Genomic DNA, 19,770 nt, shown 5'->3' on the forward strand with positions numbered 1-19,770 from the left:
GGGCCGGGGTGGGGGGGGCGGGACGGAAATATGCCCCAGACGCGCCGCAAGACCGCAGGGTAATGGGCAGCCGGCGGGAGGGTCAAAGCAAGCGATGACGGGGGAGGAGGGATCGGGAAGGTCCGCGGAGANGAGGACGAGGTGTGGGGGGGAGGAAGAGAGAGGAGAGAGATTGGAGTTGAGAACTTAAGTTTGCAGAGCCGGCACGTGGCCGGAGGTGCTCAGGCTCCTCAGCCTGACGCCGCTCGTGTTGGCCCGTCCTCCCTGCTGTCGCACGTCCAGCAGTGGCACTAGGTGCCGGGAGAATTCGCACTCTCTGCATGGTGACGCCAGGCAGTGCCAAGTGTCCCCCTGGGAGCACAGTTGCCCAGGTCGAGAACTGCTGACTTAGACCCGCCTGGTTCGGTTGCCGGCAAAGGCTCATCTCTCCCCTTTATTTAGGTCTATAATCCAGGGGTCTCAAACTCCTCTCTCCCTCTCTCCGTCCTCCACCCTCCCCCTCTGTCTCTCTGTCTCTGTCTTGCACACGTACACACGCACACACACGCACGCACACGCAGTTGCAGATCTGAAGCATCTCAGGACGACAGGCGATGCAGGGTGGCAGAGCTGATCATGTGTCAGCCGCCTGGCACTGCACAGGCTTTTACCTGAGTTTCCTCGGGCCTCAGTTGCCCCATGTGTAAAAGGAGAGTGAGTATCACTATGGGGGGGGGGGGTTAGATGGATGAGCCGGGTTGATCTTTGTAGGGAGCTCAGAGCAGCCTGGCCTGTTGCAGTGCTGCACACTGTGCACACTGCAGCTGGTATTTGGGGGGCAGCCAGGGACCGGGCCATGGAGGAGACAGCAGAGTGAGGGGCCGGTCGGGCGGCAGCAGGACAGGTGCTTCCACAGCATGTCCTGAGCCCCGAGGGTGCGGCGGCGACTAAGGCACAGTGTTCCCGCCTTCACGGGGCTTGCATCCCAGGGGCAGGAGAGGGCTGGGCGCACAGACATAACCAGCGTGCTGCTTGTTGAAAACTGTTATGAAGAAATCGGAAGAAATTTTGCAGGAAGTCATGACCAAATGAAAGCAGCATAAGAGAATGGGAGGGCAGGGGCGCCCGGGTGGCTCAGTGGGTTAAGCGTCCGACTTCGGCTCAGGTCATGATCTCACGGTTTGTGAGTTCGAGCCCCATGTCAGGCTCTGTGCTCAGAGCCTGGAGCCTGCTTCAGATGCTGTGTCTCCCTCCCTCTCTGCCCCTCGCCTGCTCATGTCCTGTCTCTTTCACTCTCAAAAATAAATAATCATAAAAAAAATAAATTTAAAAAAGAGGGTGGGAGGGTGGATAGGACTCGCTGAGTGGGCATCATTAGGTATTATTTTTATTTGCTCCCTTCCACTGGGGATGTGTGTGTTTGGGGACCCCAAGACTTATCTCTCTCCTTCATTTACACCATTGTCAGCAGAAGTAGTAGGGGCTGGGATGGGGAGCGGGTCACGGGACCTGGGGCTCCCCGCGCCTCAGTCAGCTCGCCCGCTCCCGCACAGGGCCTCGGCCTTCCTTTTAGTTCCTGGTCTGGCCCCTCCCTTGAACTCCGGGCTAGAATATCTAGAATATCTCACTCTGTGCTTAATAGGCACCTTAGAAGCGGCTTAGCCCACACCGTGCAAAACTGTTCGGTGGCTCCTCGAAAGTGAAACAGAGAGTTATCACATGCCCTGGCAATTCCACGCCTCGGTCTCTGCCAAAACCTGAAAACGCACATCCACATGGAAACTTACACACGAGTGTTCATAGCAGCACTCTTCATAACGTCCCGCATGCGGAGACGGCCCAGACATTCACCAACAGAGGAACTGACCGGCACAGCGCGGTCTATCCAGACAGTGAAATAATATTCGGCCTTAGCGAGGAAAGGAGTGCTGATACCCTTATGTCATGGGTGAACCTCAGAAACATCACATGAAAGAAGCCAGACACAAATGGCCGTGTGCTGTCTGATCCCATTTACACGAAATGTCCACAGGAGTCAAATCTATAAGGCCAGAAAATCTGGTTAGCGGTTGCCTGGAGCTGGGGAAGAATGGGAGAATGGGGATGGCTGCTTTGGGGTGACGGAAATGTTTGGAATTAGACAGTGGTGACGGTGGCACCACGTTACCAATGTCCTCAGTGTCATTGAACAGGATACTTAAAAGTAGTTTTAAAAATATCAGGCACCTGGGTGGCTCAGTCCAACTCTTGATTTCGGCTCAGGTCATGATCTCATGGTTCATGAGCTCAAACCCCAAGTGGGGCTGTGTGCTGACAGCTTGCGGCCGGCTTGGGATTCTCTCTCTCTCTCTCTCTCTCTCTCTCTCAAGATCAATACATAAACATTTAAGAAAATGGTTAAAATAGTAAACTTTATGCTATGTGTATCTTACCATGATTTTAAGAAAGAAAAAACCGCCAGCATGGTCAGATGGCATCAAGCACCGCCCTGTCGAAACCCCCCAGTGTCTTCCTGTCACACCTAGAATAAGATGCACACCCTTCTCCCTCTCCCTGTCTCTTCATGCCTTTCCAGGTCCCATGTCCAAGAAGGTCCCTTCTTCCTGCCTTTGCATTTGCTGTTCTTTCACCAGGGTCCCCCACCCCCGCCCCTTGTTGCAGANAGGTGCCCTTCACATGTTTTCTCTGTCCCTCCCTGGCCTGTCTAAAGCAGCACCTCCAGCCACTCTGGTCCCCGGACCTGCTTTCCGTCTAGCTATGGCCGCCGTCTCTACTTGCCACATTGTACGTGTAGCGACTTATGGTTGGTCACCCCCTCTAGACCATAAATTCCATAATGGCAGACTTTTTTTTTGGTCTGTCTTGCTCTCAGTTGTGCCCACAGCACCCAGCATCAGTGTGTGCACACCAGGTGCTCCATAAATATTTATGGCATGGATGAATGTTGAAAGATGTGTGAGAGGTGGGTCCTCTCTCTCTCCCCTCCCCCTCCTCCCCCTCACATTTCAGATGAAAACACTGAGGTTCCAAGAGGTCCCATCATTTGCCTAAGCTTACAGTGCCCAAGCACTGGAGCTGGGCTTTGAACTCGGGGCCCAGGGCACTGCCACCTGTAGAGCATGGACACCTCTATCCCATGCAGACAAATGTGGGTTGACATGCATACAGACACACCTCTTTCATCAGTGAATCCACATGCATGCAGCGATGTGGATTTCTTCATTCACTGAGGGCTGCCACATACGGTTGGGCAGGTTGTGCACTGCACAAGGAGCCCTGGTTTAGAGGCTGGAATCCAGCCAGGCTCTCTTCCTTAGGGCGTGGTGGTGGGGCTGCATCCATCTGGGGGAAGGTGCACCCTTTAGAACTCACACGAGGGTGCCATCTGCCTGCCAACCCATAGCTGCAGGGGATCTATACTGGACCAGGGGGTACCTTTGTCTCATTTGCATCAAGGCGCCTAACGGCCTAGCGGTTTGCTCACTCAGTCCCCGTCTGTGCCAAGCCTCTGGCTGAGCTCCACGGTCACAATTCTTCCCTCTGCTAACAGAGTCTCATCATCTCCTCCAACTGCATACCACGCACGTGGCCAGGGAGGCACAGCTCCAGGCCACTGACAACTCTGGGGCTGCGGGAGGGGCGTAGCATACATCCCCTCAGACCCAGCAATGCACCCGGACGCCGCACACACACACACACACACACACACCACCTCTGCTAGTGGAGGAACCCACAGCCCCCTGCCCCTGCCTTGTGCCTCCTGAAGGAAAGTGATCACACACCTAGGGACACAGTAGCCTGTCCAGACTCAGACTCAGGGGTACAGGGGGGCCGATTCTTCCCTTGCACAAAACACACACACAACATTCTATACACACAGTGACAGAGCACACAGGACACCCGATGTCATCCTGGTGGCGCACCTGTAGCCTCTCCCAGCACACACACACAGCTCCGCGTGCACGCACAGCCGTGCGCTCCTGGGTGCTTCCGCCCAGAACAGTCTCGGATGCTGGGACGCCCTGGGGCCACACATAGCTCCCGAATACACCCAGGGACCTGCCCAGGCCAGCTCTGCGTGGACACACAACCACGCACCTCACAGGCCACAGCCATGCAACCTCACGGGCACACACACGTGTGCAAACACACCCTCACCCGGCAGTAGAGTCTGGAAGCAGGCATGCGACAACCCCCCACACAGACACAGCCCCTCCCGCACCCCTTACACACACAGGCACTTTCCTCCCCGCAGATGGAGAGAAAAGGGGCCTTCACCCCAATGTCCTCCCTCCCTGCACCCCAGTCTCCTCCCTCCCGCCCCATGTGCGCTCAGCGGCTCAGGGCAGAGGTCTGGCTGTGCCCCTTCGCAGGACCCGAGACACGTACAGACAGAGATCCGGGGAAGCAACTAGAGAAGGGTTTCCAGAGCAGGCTCCCCTCGGTCCTTGGGCCCTGGGGGCCCTCAGGGTGCCTGCACAGCGCTGCGCCCCCCACCCCCTGCCCCTGCGCTCTCCAGACGCGGCCAGCTGGGGACGGGGCCAGGTGAGTGGCCTTCTGCGATGATGGCAGCAGAGCGAGAGACGGAGCAGGCGGGGGAGGCACAGGGAGACAGCCTCGGGAGCTTGGTGGAGGGAAAGGCGCAGCCAGAGGAGGGAGACCCAGGGAGAGGGAAACAGAGACACACACACAGGGAAAGGAGCACAGAGATCCAGAGAGTAGGGGGAGACCCCGGAGGAGGACAGAGACCTAGAGTGGGGGGCAGTGAGGGGGGTAGACAGATACTCACAGGAGGGCCAAAGACTCAGAAGTGGGGTTCTGAGATCAAGAAACCAAGAGAGAGAGAACAGAAGCCCATAGAAGGGTGAGACCCCGAAAGTCAGAAGCCCTGAGCTGGGGAGCTGGGGGTGGGAGAGGGTGCACGCGGGTATGGANCCCTCCCTGGACACGCTCCCGGCAGGCAGCTGGCTGGGTCCCTGGGTCTTCCCGTCTCTGGTACCTCTCTGACTCTGGGTATCTCTGGTCTCCGTGTTCACCCTCCTTCCGGACCCGCCTCGCGCCTGCCAGCCAGCGGCCTTTCCTCTCCAGCAGGGTCGGCCCTGGGTCTCTACGTGTCTCATCGCTTCTCTGTCCTGAGTCTCTGTCACACGCCCCCCTTCCCCACGCGCTGTCCCTTCTCCGAGTCTGTTTTCTGTGTGCCGGCATTTCCCTTCTTCCCTTGCCCCGTCCGTCTCTGTCTCTACAGCCTGTCTCTGCGTCTCCCCCCGCCCCCCGCATCCCCATCTTTCTCTGCCTCTCTGACTTTGTCTCTATGTCTCTTTCCCAGGTTTGCTTTCTACAGATCTCTGTCCGTCTGAGCGTCTCCGTGTCGCCTACCCCCGCCCCACCCCGGACCCCAGTCTCTCTCCCCGTGCCCCTACTCTCACTCAGGCCCAGGTTGGAGGGGCGGGGTGGGGGGGCGCTGCAGCGGGAGCTGTGTGTTCCCAGCGCAAAATAGACTCCTGTTGCCATGGCGACGCGAGCGCGGCCTCCGAGACGCGAAGCATCAGGCTGGGGGGTGAGGAGGGGGGACACCTGGATCCGGAAGGCGGGGGCCGGGGGCGCCGACGCCTGGTCCCAGGGGCTCCTGGAGGAGCGGGGAGGAGGGGACTCCTCGGTCCCCAGGGAGAGGGGGTGCTGGGCGCTCTGACGCCAGGTTGCGGGACGGGGCCTTCTGGGAGGGGTCTAGGATTCCAGGGTTGNCTGCAGAATTCTGGGAGCCCCCATGTGGATCCCCAGACTCCTGCGTCTTAGGGGAGCAGAAAGCGTTCAGAGGAAGCGGTCTGTCCTTCCCAGCCATTCATCCGTTCACCCGCATGCCTGCTGCTTCCTTCCTCCCCGTCCCCATGTCCCGTGCCTCAGTTTCCCCCTCCGCACCGGGGTGCGGTCGCGCTCACCTCACTTTCCGGAGTCGGGACCCTTGGGGAGTCGGGGGCGGCGGCGTGGGGGGCCGGCCAGGGAGGCAGAGCGAGCGCGTGTCTGCGAGCNTCCCGGTCCCACAGCCTGTGACACTCCCTCCCCCTCCCCTTCCCGCCTCTTGAAGTGGCCCGGGGCCGAGCCCCGCCCCCGGCTCTGCTCAGCCAACTGCCACCCAGCTTCCAGGAGGCTCATTTGCATTTCCGGGAGCTTTGGCCCAATGGCGCGGCAGCTCTCCACCTCCCCTCCCGAGGGGGTGGCACTCCCGGTGGACTGCACCACTCTCGGGATTCCAAGGATGGGGGCCAAGTGATTCCCCCAAGGTCCGGATGACAGGAGGGTGGTCTTTGGGGTGAGGAGTTCAGCGGAAGAGGGGGTTCTGGCCTTGGAAGAGGCCCAGCAGCCCGCTGTCTGGCGCGGGCTCCTTGATGATCTTCTGGATCTGTAGGGGGAAGTGGAGGGTTCGGGAAGAGTCGGGGGTCCCCATGACTGCGGCGGGTCTGGAGGGGCACTTCTCCATTTTCATCCGCCTTGCCCTCCTGGCAGCAACTGGCCAAACCAACCACTCGCTCTTCTCCAAACCCTTCCTCGGGCCCCCTTCCACCACAGCCGCCGGGTACAGCCACCTGCCATCGCGGTCCACCTTGCTGGCTTGCTGCCAGTAAGGCCCCGTCCTGGGGGTTCTGGGCCACACCCGGCTCCTGCTTAGGGACCCTCACCTCCCCCATCCCTCAGCTCCCAAATCCAGCCCCTGCCTTGCCCCTCAACTCCAGACTCTGATCCAAGGGCCTCTTACACAACAGGCTGTTGGTTGTTCCCGCAACCAGTAGACCACAAGAGCACAGATGCTCAACCCGCCTCTCCGGGGCGGCCTTCTCCCAAAGCCCCGCCCTGCACCATCAGCGGGCCACACCCGGCTCCCCTCCGGAAATATAAGCACAATCTGCATCCCCACTGGTCTCCCTCCCTCCTGCCACCCGCCCGCACCCAGGGGCCGCCCAGGACCAACCTGCAGATCTGACTGTGGCCAGCTCCCTTGAGCAAACCCCTCAACTCTTGGAGAAGACAGGGCTCCGGCTCCTCTGTCTCTTCTCCCCCACACTCACCAAGCGCACCTCGTGGCCCACTACGCTGCTTTGAACAGGGCAAGTTCAGGTCCACCCCAGCCTTTTGCCTTAGCTGTTACTTGGGCCAGGAGCATTTCCTGGCTGGCTGGCTGCTCCTCCCACTCAAAGGTCACCCGTGGGGAAGGGCCTCCCCGTTGTGAGCCCCCATCTTATTTCTCACACACTCTGAACATTCCCTTCCAGCAACGTGGAACTGAACCGACTGGCTTTTGCTGCTGCCCCAGGACCTGCCCCAGTGGTTGGCCCATAGTAGGTGCTTAACAAACACTCACATAACTGACCTAACAGGACAGGGGCAGATGCCCTCAGGGGGCTGAGCACGTCCCCTTGTCCAAAGGGCCAGCGGTGTGACTCAGCTGGGGCTACCTAATCACACCCGGGCACCAGCATGGCCACCTGGTGGCGGTGGCGGTGGCCACACACCTGACGGAGGTGGGGGTCAGGGGCTCCCACCTACAGGGCCTCTGCCGGACTGTTCGTGCCGGTCTGTCTCCCACCCTCACTTCACTCTAAACCCGCCTTTCGCCAGGAGGCCTCCCACACCACCCCACGCAACCCCTCCTCTGCATACCAACACCCCCAGCCCCTCCCCCACTTTCTCTCTTTCTCTCTCTCTTTCTCTCTCCCGCCCTCGCCCTCCTGCCACTGACAGCTTCTCTTGCCCTTCACGGTGTCGACGGGACTTAGAACTCAGCCCGCCAGGAGGCAGCAGCCTGCTGTGCTTCCAGATGTAGGCTGTCAATCACTGCGAGCTGGGACCTCTGGGAAGGGAGGCGGGGGTGGGGGGGNAAGGCGCCGCTCTGCCGCATCCGGGCCAGTGCCACCAGCCTGTCCACCTGGCTGCGCGGGGGACGGAGGTTGTCGGTGCCGCGGCCTGGATGCCCAGACACCCGGCAAGGTCGACAGGGATCCCACTCCTCCTGGACGCCCCGTCGGTGCCCCACGTGCACCCACCCCGCAGCAGGACCCTCTCACCTGCGGGAGGAACAGGCATCCACCACCACGTGGACCTGCAGTCCCCGCTCCAGGAGGTCCAAGGTGGTGTTCTGGGGGCAGAGAAATGTCAAGACCAACCCCAGACCAGAACAGGGGCCTGGGGAGCAGGGATGTGGATGAGGGAGCCTCAGATCAGGGCAGGGGGCCCCCAAGTTACAACAGGGTCTGAGGGCAGGACGGAGCACCAGGTAGAGGGAGGGCCTGAGGAGGGATGAAGGTCTCAGGTCAGGACAGAGGATCCCGGGTCAGGGAAGGGCATCCTTTTTTGGATGCAAGCTCCCAAGGGTCAGTTAGGGGTCTCACCAAGATGCAGGCCTGTGTCTCAATGCCGCAGAGGAGCACGGAGCGCAGCTGGGGCCGCGTGTCCAGCTCCTGCTGCACTGCAGGCACCATGCTGAAGCAGGTTTTGGCCAGGGGCCGCAGGCCGTCAGCCCCCAGCTCGGGCACTGTGCGGCCCAGGCCTTCTGGGTACTGCTCTGTCAGCACAGCGGGTACCCCCAGCAGCCTGGCCACCTGTGCCGGGGGGCAGGAACAAAGGCCTGAGCCCAAGGGAGGGTCCATAGGGTCAGACTCCTGGGTTCAAGGGAGGAGGGGCTGGGGGCCTGGACTCAGGGGTCTGAGGGAGGAGGGGCCGGGGGCCAGGACTCCCGGGTCTGAGGGAGGAGGGGCCGGGGGCCTGGACTCCGGGGTCTGAGGGAGGAGGGGCTGGGGGCCTGGACCCCTGGGTCTGAGGGAGGAGGGGCTGTACCTTGAGCATGCGGGCGGCCACAGAGACTATCTGGGGGAAGTAGGCGACATGGCGGAACTTCTCCTGCATGTCACACAGGAAGAGGATGGATGACCCAGGGAGCACCCGGCCCAGGCTGGGCCTCACAGCAGCCATGTCCTGGGGATGGGCAGAGGTGCTGAGGGGGAGGGGCCAGTCAGGGAAGGGGCTTCGACTACACGTCCAGGGTCCGTGCACTTAGACCCTTGAGGGTCCCACACGGGCCCTTTGGAAACCTCCTCCCTTCCCCCTGCAGGCCTTCATGTCTGCAGATCGCGGGGCCTGGAATTCTCTGCTCCCTTAACATGTCCTACCCAGCGGGGAGGTCACCTTCCCAGGGAAGCCTTCTCTGACCCTGACCACCTGGTGCTCCCAACCGCACTCTCCCGAGGTCCCTGAGTAGCGACATGGCAGCGTCAAGGTCACCCTGTGCCCTGCCACACGGCATGCTCCACCTGTGGTCCTCACCCTGCCCTCCGGTGGGGGGAAACCGAGGACGGAAGTGACCGCCAAGGGCCCACAGCACGAAACAGGGAGCAAGTGTGATTCCTGAGGAAAAGAAGAGCCTGGGGGGAGTGGCAGTGGCCTGAGCCGTGCCCTGAGCGAGGTCCTTCAAGTGTGACTCCGCCGCGGCAGCCTCTGAAACTCAGTTTGCTCTCGTGTGAAATGCACAGGCTGCACATGCCTGCGGGTCCTAGAAGGAAAGGCCGCTGCACCTGCCTGGGGGAGGAGGATTCACCCGCAGAAAGAAGGAGGCATCGCTACATGCTACATCACGGGAGAACGCTGAAATCGCCGCGCCCACGATCCAGGCCAGTCACCAGACGCCACGTGCTGTGGGAGCCCATTCATATGAAATGTCCACACGGATCAAATCCAGAGACAGGGAGCAGATCGGCGGGGGCGGGGGCGGTGAGGACTGAGGGGCTCATTTATAAAGAGCTGATGTCTGGGCTGATGAGCACATTCTCAAACTAGATGGTGGCCACAGTTATGCACCATCATGAATATTTGTAACTGCCACTTAATGAATGGCACACTTAAAAATGGTTGACATGGTAAATTTCATGACGTATACTTCAGCATGAAAAAAAAAGAAGGGGTGGGGCTGGTGGAGCCACCTGCCCTCTTACAGGGGAGGCCACTGAGACCCGGGGGTCCACGGCTTGCCCAGGGTCGCGCAGGACTACAGCCAGCCAGCCTCCCAAGTCAGAGTGGCCCCGCTTCCGCGAGTCCCGGCATGTCCCACCCCATGTCCCCAGGAGGCTTGAGTCCTTTGGTCCCCAAGCTGCTGCACAACTAGGGCTTCTGGCCCTGCTTCTGTCTGCACCTTTCACGCCCTCTGTGTGCTGACTCATTTACTCGTGGGGCGTGGGAGACCCTTCAGACCCAGCGGAGGGAGAGTCAGTAACCACGGGGGACGTCTGGAGGCTGGGTGGTGGGTCCACACGGCGACTCTTTCAAATGAACACATCTACCATAGGGAATGTTTCCTACGGGCAGAAGATCTGAGGTGTAAAAACTCATGGACGGTTACAAGGGGGAATTTTATGCTCTGTGACTTTTATCTGGAAAAAAAAAAAAAAGGAATGGAAACTCCCACAAAAACAAAACCACACTGAATGAATTAATCACATTAATTACAACTGCGATCAGTGCTGGGATTTCGAGGGAATCTGATCTATCTTGGCAGAGTCTGCACAAGTCTCCCCGAGGAAGTGGAGAGAGAGAGAAAACAATCTTTTTGAAAACACAAGGTTGCCTCTGTTCGTCCCCTGTCTCAGCCCCCACCTTCCGTGGCTGCTCTCCCTCCTCGGGACTAACATGAAATGTCCCACAAGGCAAGGTGCAAGGCGCCTGGAACCGTTCCAGCCAAGTCATTTCCGTGTATGGTTCCCTCCACCTGGGCTGTTCTCCCCACTCTCCCTCTTTAACTCTTCAGGAGACATGAGGGACGGGGTCAGACCAGGGCTATCGCGGCTGAAAGCCCAGGACAGGGGTCTGATCTCCCCTTCAGGCTGGTAGGAGCGTATTTTGCAACAGCCCCTAGGGAAACACATGTGGTGACAGTTTCTCAAAATTATAGTTACATGAACCTGTGACCCAGAAAACTGGCTAAGTATTTACCCTGCAGACATCCACGTGAAATGACACAAGGTTATTCCCTACCAGACCTTTCGGTTATTCATTATGGGACTTTTCCGCTGAGCAAAGGAATGGGAATAAACGTAGACATCTCTGGTTAGGGTTCTGGTTATGTAAGTTATGGTATATCTATACTACAGAATTCTTTGCAGCCAGGGAAAATTACGAGGAAGCTCTTTAAGTGACAATATGGAAAAGTGTCCAAGAGATGTTAACAGTGAAAAGAAGCGGAAGGTATACACAGCAATGCTCCCATCTGTGTCCGCCCAAAGAAGAGAAAGCGTGAGTTTGCTGCTCCGTATTGGCGGTCTCGGTGAGTATACGCGGTGGTGCTTCAGGCGGGGGAACGGGTCATCGAGGGGCAGGGTGTGAAGGAGATTTTATTTTCACCGAGCACGGTTCTGTTCCTTTTGAGGTGTGGACAGTGTGTGATAGGTTGTCTGGTCCGTGATAAACACAATAAAATACTTAGACAGGCTGAGAACCCAGCAAAACCAGTCTGTGTTAGTAAACTTATGATAATAGTTATCCCTGGGGGGCGGTGAAGAAGGGGCCACGAGGCAGGGGGTTCTACTTCCGGATTCGGATGCTGTTCACACCGCAGTGCTGGCTGTGTGAAAAGTTATTTGAGGTCTTTGTGATTCGTATGTTTTGTTTTTCCTGCATATGCTGTATACTTTGATAAAAAGTTTTCAAAATATCAGATAAAAGGGTGGCCGCCGGGAGGAAACTGGGGCTGGAATCCAGGTGGACAAGGGTGAGGCCGGGGCTCCAGTTCAGGCAGGGAGGACAGAGAGGAGGCAGGACAGGGAGACTCAGGCGGCACGTGTGACTGGCTGGGGGGAAGGGGCAAGGAGGGAGATCTTCAGGCTTCTGGTCCATGGGGGGAGAATGTGGAGAGACCCGGGCTGAAGACTGCTGTACGGATGCTGTGGGAGAGCGTCAGAGATCTGAGCTCCGTGCTGCGGGGAGCCAAAGGCCGGAGGAGGAGGGGCATCAGCGGGGAAGGGTGCGGCTTAGACCCCCAGGTGGCCTGGGGGCGGGCACGCCTGCAGCCAGGATTCTCGGCCGCGCGGCCCTGGGCAAGCCTCCCGCTGTCTTAGCTTCAGCTGCCCCCTCAGAGATACAGGGGTCAAACTCACCCACTCCAGAGGGTCGCGCAAACTCACTGGCAAAACTCGGCCCGTGACTCACAGAGGGCCCTGTGGGGCCTGGGCAGCAGTCCGCGCCCTGGCTGTGCCACCTCGGCCCAGAGGTCCTGGGAAAGTCTCAGTTTCCCCACCTGCAAGGCGAGCCGGTCGGCCCCCCGCGGCGCTGGGGGGCCGTACCCGGAAGGCGCCGGGGTCCCGGCCTGGCTCGCGCCTCCGCTCGAGAAGCCTGGGGGACACTCACCGCTCGGAGCCCGGACTCTCGCCGCTCCGGTCCGCCGCCCCTTTCCGAGGCCGGGGCACCGTTTTCTGCACTGCCCCGACACGTGGCCCGCCCCCGCGGCCCCGCGGCCCGCCCACCCGGGCAGAGCCGCCCAATCGGCGCTCCCCAAGCTCGGCTCCGACCCTGAGGCCGGCCAATCCGCAAGCGAAACTGCCTCGCCCTCTATGGGGAGGTGGTGCCGGCCAGGCTGTCCATCGTGAGAGCGTGATTGGTCCGCCCGTGGGAGGGGGCGGGAAGGCAGCGCGTCCAGCCAATGGGGGGCTGGGAAGGGCGTGACTGGCGGGCCCGGGACGGAGCGGCGCAGGGGGCGCAGAGGCACGAATTCCGGCTGCGGCGGCGGGTCGCGGTCACCCTCCTGTGGTCCAGACGAGACCCCTGAGGCACAGAAAGAGGGGGCGAGGGGCGTGCCCAGGGCAGAGGCGGGCCTGGGGTCCCAACGCTGGCTCTTGAGTCTAGAGTCAGAAGCTTATCAAGAAGAGACCCAAACACTTCCCAAGAAAGGGACTTAGGTCCTTACAGCCCTGCGCAGTCGCAGTTTCCCCATGTGTGCTGCGCCTGCCTCCCAGGGTGGTGTTTGTAACATGTGGACTCTGTGCTTGGAAATGGGGTTGACAAAAGGCTTGGAATGAAATCCACACTACTCCAAATTCATGTCGGCCTTGTTGGCCTCTCTGGCCACATCCCTTACCACGATACCCCTGCTCACTCTGCTTCAGCCACCTCAGGGCCTTTGCACATGTTGTCGCCTCTGCCCAGAACCCCAGGCCTTTGCTCAGCCAGCTCCTTGTCGTCATTCAAGACTTTCCGTGACCCCCAGATTTCAGACAGCCACTCCATCAAGTCTCTGCTTTATTTTCTTCACAGCACTAACTCCAGTCTGAAACTGGAAGTTTATCTTGCATTTTTAAAATGTACCAACATATTCATTTACTGTCAGTCACCCCTACATGTGCCCAACCCCCCAGCCCCATGAAACGCAGACACCCTGTCTGTTTATTCACTGCTGAATCCTCAGCACCTAGATGGGGCCTGACACATAGTAGGTGCTCAGTACGTATTTGGGAACAAGTGAGACAAGACTCGACACTAGGCAGAGATAAGCCAAAGTGAGAGGGAGCTGGAGCAGCAGACACTGAGGAGATAGGGCTGGGGGAAAAGAAGGGAGAGTGTGAGGGGCACCTCTGGCAGAGGCAGAAATGGGGGACCTGCGCCGGCGAGAAGACCTGTGAGGCCGTGGTCATAGGTGGGGGTCTGGGCTTGGTTCACGTTCCCAGGGGCTGCCAGGAGGGGCATGGATGGACAAGGGGTTCCTCGGGGCGTCTGCTGAGCTGTCATGAAGGGGCCTCTGATGTGTCCCGGGGGGGGCTGGGTTGTGGTTAACTGTCATGGCGAGCAGGTCCCCCGGGCCTCAGGGACTCCCTGACAATGGCAGGCACAAGCGCCTCCCAGCTGCGCACCCAGTCCCCCTCAGGAGTCCAGAGCCCATCCGCTCCCTCCAGGGCCTTCGGGGTAGGGGGCAGGGGGTTAAAGAAGTGGGAGGCCGGCCTCAGGTCTGGCTGGCCCCGAGCACAGGGGGAGAGGCCACACGGCACTGAGGCACGCTCTGGGGTGAGGGCGATGTCATCAAAGAGGTCAAGGGTGGAGGCATCCAGGGCGGCGAGGCTCGGGCCGGGGCTGGCACAGGGCGCCTCAGTGGGGGCCACAGCACAGGCCACCCCCAAGAAGGGGGATGGGGGCGGCGGGGGCGGCCTTCGGGGCGGCGGTCTCTGGGGAGGTGCCTTCTGGGACAGGATAGACAGGGCCAGGCGCTGGGTGGCAGCCTCAATGTTGGCAAACTGCCTGCAGAGAGACAGACATATTAGCTGTGTGGCCGTGAAGCATTTGCCTCCTGTCCACCCTCCCAGGAACGGTTTTTCTCTTCTCTTCTTCTCCATCTTTTTTCTCCGTGGTAGTCTCCCTGCCCCTGGGTCCATTTTCTTGAGTCTGACAATTCAGTATCTCTACTCCTATTCATAGGGGAGCCCTGAACAGCTGTGAGGTTTGTGTACTGCACAAGGCAGCACGTCCAGTTCAGCACATTTAAAAAACATTTTTTTAATATTTATTTATTTTGGAAAGACAGAGACAGAGCGCAAGCAGGGGAGGGGCAGAGAGGGAGGGAGACACAGAATCTGAAGCAGCTCCAGGCTCTGAGCTGTCAGCACAGAGCCCGACACGGGGCTCGAACCCACAAACTGTGAGATCATGACCTGAGCCGAAGTCAGACACTCAACCAACTGAGCCACCCAGGCGCCCCCACATAACGCACATTTTTGACATTTAGATTTATTATGGCCACATCCCAACGTATAAAAGTATAAAACGGGGATGCCTGGGTAGCTCGTTGGTTAAGCATCTAACTCTTGATTTCAACTCACGTCATGGTCTCTCAGTTAGTGAGTTTGAGCCCTGCTTCTGGCTCTGTACTGACAGTGTGGAGCTTGCTTGAGATTCGCTCTCTCTCTACCCCACCCCTACCACCACCACCCACCCCATCCTCACCCTCCCTCTCAAAAAGTAAACTTAAAAAAAAGAAAAAAATGTCGGAAGGAAAGGATGCCTTAAAAAATTTTTCTCTCAGAAAGGCGCACTGTGAGCTCGGGCGGGTATGCCCACTGTAACAGTGATGCCCTGTGAAATCTACTTCCTGTGAATTCATGCAGAGCCCTTGAATCTGCCCATCTCTGCACCTGCACCAATTCTTGGTTCAAGTCCCCAGCATTTCCCAGCTGGATGACCACGATAGCCACTGCGCTGGCCTCCCCCACCCCCACCATTCCTACCTCTCACGACTGTATGGATGGAGGTAACTGCGATGCGCTCAGTAATGTCCTGCTAAAATTCGTATGTTGGAGTTTCAACCCCCAGTACCTTAGAATGTAATTGTCTTTGGAGATGGGGCCTTTATTTTTTTATTTATTTATTTATTTATTTTAAATGTTTTATTTATTTCTAGGAGAGAGAGACAGCGTGAGCAGGGGAGGGTCAGAGAGAGAGGGAGTCACAGACTGAAACAGGCTCCAGGCTCCGAGCTGGCAGTCAGCACAGAGCCCGACGCGGGGCTCGAACCCACAAACCGCGAGATCATGACCTAAGCGAAAGTCGGAAAGTCGGACACTTAACCGACTAAGCCACCCAGGCGCCCTGGAGATGGGGCCTTTAAAGAGGTGATTAAGTTAAAATGACCTGGTGAGGGCGGTCTCTAATCCAGTGGGAGATTAGGACCCACCGAGGGAAGACCACGTGAAGGCACAGGCCACGTACAAACCAAGCAGAGAGGCCGCAGCCTGCCAGCACCTGATCTCGCACTGGGGCCTCGAGAACCGTGAAAAGTAAATTTCGTGTTATTCCAGCCACCCAGGCTGTGGTGCTTGATTACGGCGGTTCTAGGAGACTTCTGCACAAGCATACTGTTGAGCAAAAGCAGTGAGGCTCAAAATTAGTAGCTGCGCGATTCCATTTAAAGTTCAAGGACAGGGTGACCCAGGAGTGTCTGGGTGGCTCAGCCGGTTAAGCATCCGACTTGAACTCAGGTCATGAGCTCACGGTTCATGGGTTTGAGCCCCATATCGGGCTCTGTGCTGACAGCTCAGAGCCGGGAGCCTGCTTCAGATTCTGTGTCTCCCTGTCTCTCTGCCCCTGACCCCCTGTAACGCTCTATCTGTCTGTCTCTCTTTCAAAAATAAACATTAAATTTTTTTGTATATGGGGTGACCCAATGACAGAGAAATCAGGATGAGCTGCTGCTGGGAAGGAGACGCGGTGAGGACCCCTGGGGGCCAGAGGTGCCCTGTTCCTGGATCCAAGTGTTGCTTACACTAGTGGGTTCCCTTTGGAAGAATTCATCAAGCTCTGTGCTGATAATGTGTGCATTTCCTGTAGTTGTTCAACTTGTAGGTTTTTTTCCTTTGGATTCTTAATTAAAATTTTAAAAGTTTTATTTTTGAGAGAGAGAGAGAGAGACAGAGCATGAGTGAGGGAGGGGCAGAGAGAGAGGGAGACAGAATCCGAAGCAGGCTCCGGGCTCCGAGCTGAGCCTGACGCGGGGTTCTAACCCAGGAACCATAAGAACACGACCTGAACACTTGGACACTTAACTGACTGAACCACCCAGGCAACCCCCCCACAAAAGGTTTTATTTAAAAATGAGTCTGATGTTGTATGATTCTGTTTACATGAAATGTCTGAAATAGGCAAATCCCCAAGACAGAAAGCAGACTGGTGTCTGTCAGGTGCTGGGGAAGGAGGGGGGGAGAATGCCTGCCTGCTCATGGGTATGGGATCTCCTTTGGGGCTGAAGAAAATGTTCTGGAACCAGAAAGAGGTAATTGGTCGCAAAACATTATGAGCATACGAAACACCAATGCACTTTAAAACATTCAAAATGGTGAATTTCATGTCATGTATATTTTACGACAAGAAAATAGGCTCATCAATAAATGAGCACGAGCTGCCACTCTGAAACTGTCGCTGGAGCCAAGGAGGAAGCTTATGCTGTGAGTGCCTCCCAGGGGACGATGTTTAGAAATGGCAGGTCCGGTTAAAGAACGGAGAATGGGAGGGGGAGGGAGGGAGTTGATTCGAACAAACTTAAGTATAAATGACATTTAGGGCTGAAGAGTCACGGCATCTGTGATTTACTGTAGCTATTTTAAGGCAATAGGTGAAGGAAGTAGGCTGAGATGTTTTTGGCAGTAAAGTGTAAGCAATGGTGTGTAAGCGGTTCTCAAACTCGAGTGCAGGATTGAACCCTGGAGGGCTGCTGGAAACACAGGTCCTGGGCCCCTGAGCTTTCGGTTCTGCGGGTCTGGGGTGGCGTCCAAGAGCCTGCATTTCTAGCACATTCCCATGCGGTGCTGAGGTGCCGATGCTGCTGGTCTGGGGACCAGATGCAGACCAGATGCTCTGGTCTCTGCACCACATAACCGTCGCGACGTTTCTGTGGGCTTGAAATTCTTCACAATGAAAAGTCAAAAACCCATGTCCACGGGTGGGAGGGGCTCCCGAGGGAGCAGGGCCTGGAGGGAGGAGGAGGGCGTGGGTGGGAGGAGGCTGGAGGGATTTGCCTCTGGCCTGGATCTTCTCAGGCTGAGCCTGGGTCCCCGGGGCCATGTGGCAGGGCCAGGCCTGGGTGTGGGAGTGTCTGGGATGCTACAGGAGAGAAGCTGGCCCTGGGGAGCGGGAAGGTGAGTGGGGGAGGGTGGACAGGGGCCCCGGGAGGTGAGAGGCTCGCATCAGCACAGGGTCCAGACTGGGAGTGAGCAGGGAGCCCCCAGGTTGGGGCTGCAGATGGGGAGGGGTCCTTGAAGGGGCTGATAAGGGGTCTGAGGAAGACGTAGAAGACTCGCTCTGAGACACAGGGCTGGACCCTGTTTGGGGAGATGTGTGTTTCCCTCTTCAGCAGTGGGTTTGTAGAGTGGTGGTGGCGGTGGACATTCTGGGCGGGTCAGGGCTGGGCATCCCGGTGGACGGTCGCTTGCAGCGTGGAGGCAAGAGTTATGCTGCGCGAGGCTCCTGTTTACTCAAAGCTGGCTCCGAGACCTCCCAGGGCCAGCTTCTAGGCTGGCTGGGAGGGACAACCTCCTTGCATAAAAGCAGGCCCTTGCGTGAGTAACTTCATCTCTCTGTGCCTCAGTTTCCTCACTTGAAGATGGGGATTATAATAGCATCTACTTCCTAGGGTTACTATCGGGGATTAATGAGTTCATATTCACTATGAGTGAGTATTTACCAGTTAATACTAAAGTACTTAGGACAAGCACCTGGCACATACTGAGTGTCAGATAACTGTTAGCTGCCATCATCACCATCATCATCACTTCCAACACCACCATCACCACCAACATCACCACCATGACCACCACCACCATCACTTCATCACCACTATCACCAACATCACCACCATCACCATCACCACCATCACCACCACCATCACTTCCATCACCACCATCACCAATATCACCACCACCACCATCACCACCATCACCACCACCACCACCACCATCACCACCATCACCACCACCACCATCACCACCATCACCATCACCACCACATCACCATCACCTCCATCACCACTATCACCACCACCACCATCACCTCCATCACCACCACCACCATCACCACCATCACCATCACCACCACATCACCATCACCTCCATCACCACTATCACCACCACCACCATCACCTCCATCACCACCACCACCATCACCTCCATCACCACCACCACCACCACCACCACCACCACCACCACCATCACCACCACCATCATCATCACTTCCATCACCAGCATCACCATGATGAGTCTCCCCATCTGCAATAGAAAGACAAAGAAAACCTTGTCTGCAGGTCTGTTGGGAGCATTAAGTGACATATCATCCATCAAAGCCTTAGTACGGTGTGCCCGGCACACAGCAAGTGCTCAAAACTGGTGACAGCCGCAGAGTGAGGGGAGAGCACATGGCTAGGCGGGATGGCTCTGGGTGGGGTGCGAGAGGGGACAGGCTTGAGCACACAACCGAAGGCGCGGAGGTCCCCACCCACACTCCCAGAGACAGGGAAGGACACTGAGCCACAAAGGGAATAGCGGGTGCAGAGGCCAAGAAGCTGAGGGGCGAAGTGCTGAGCGGGGAGCTCCCGTTTCTTAGAACGAATCCCTGCCCCTTGTCCCCCGTTCCCTCTCCTCCTGCCACGTTGGCCCAAACCTCCCAGCGACCCTCCTGCCTCCGGGTCTTCGCACTTGCTGCCCCTCAGACGTGCACGGGTCTTACTCGTGGCTTCCGTCCGGTCTTGGCCCTGTGGGACCTCCTCAGCGAAGCCGTCCCCGCCACCTTACCAGTCCTCCCCCGCCGCGTGCCCTCCAGGGCACTAGCGCCTTGCAACGCGCCACAGCACTTTTACAAGTGAGGTAAAACTCACCCAACTTAAAGTGCACCACTTTAACGTGGCCCAAATGCCTCAGTGGCATTTAGGACATTCACAGTGTGCGGCTACCACCTCTAATTCGTTCCAGAACTTTTCACCACCCTGGGAAGAAACCCCTGGACCCACTGCCAGTCAGCCCCCCCCGCCCCCCCNGTGTGTGGCTTCCTTCACATGCGTCCGCCAGCTTTTCAAGGTTGATCCATGTAACATCATGCAGTGTCACTGACCTTATGTGGCTGTCCCTCCCTGGCCACCTTCCCGCGGGGACGCAAGCGCCGCGAAGGCAGGGGACTCTGCGCGCCTTGCACTAGTGGATCTTGGGGGCCTGGCACACAGTGGGTGCTCAATCAATGCATCTTGGGTGTCGGTTGCATCCAGCCGCGGGGTCCCCTTCTCTCTGTTCTGTCTGA

The 19,770-nt window shown here is 57.9% G+C and overlaps 1 protein-coding gene across 1 annotated transcript; it reads right to left on the reverse strand.

The window, feature by feature from the left end:
- Positions 1 to 6,012: 6,012 nt before the first annotated feature.
- On the reverse strand, positions 6,013 to 12,439 carry ISOC2 (isochorismatase domain containing 2). Its single transcript, XM_077756972.1, has 6 exons — positions 12,361 to 12,439; positions 8,806 to 8,943; positions 8,361 to 8,570; positions 8,037 to 8,107; positions 7,775 to 7,901; positions 6,013 to 6,376 (listed from the first exon to the last, which is right to left on the reverse strand). Exons 2-6 carry the CDS (start codon positions 8,938 to 8,940, stop codon positions 6,296 to 6,298), a joined length of 624 nt encoding a protein of 207 aa, XP_077613098.1. The 5' UTR covers positions 8,941 to 8,943; positions 12,361 to 12,439; the 3' UTR covers positions 6,013 to 6,295.
- Positions 12,440 to 19,770: the final 7,331 nt, after the last annotated feature.

The sequence above is a fragment of the Crocuta crocuta genome, unplaced genomic scaffold (assembly GCF_008692635.1).
Source record: "Crocuta crocuta isolate KB4526 unplaced genomic scaffold, BGI_CrCroc_1.0 scaffold142, whole genome shotgun sequence".
Classification (NCBI taxonomy): domain Eukaryota; kingdom Metazoa; phylum Chordata; class Mammalia; order Carnivora; family Hyaenidae; genus Crocuta; species Crocuta crocuta.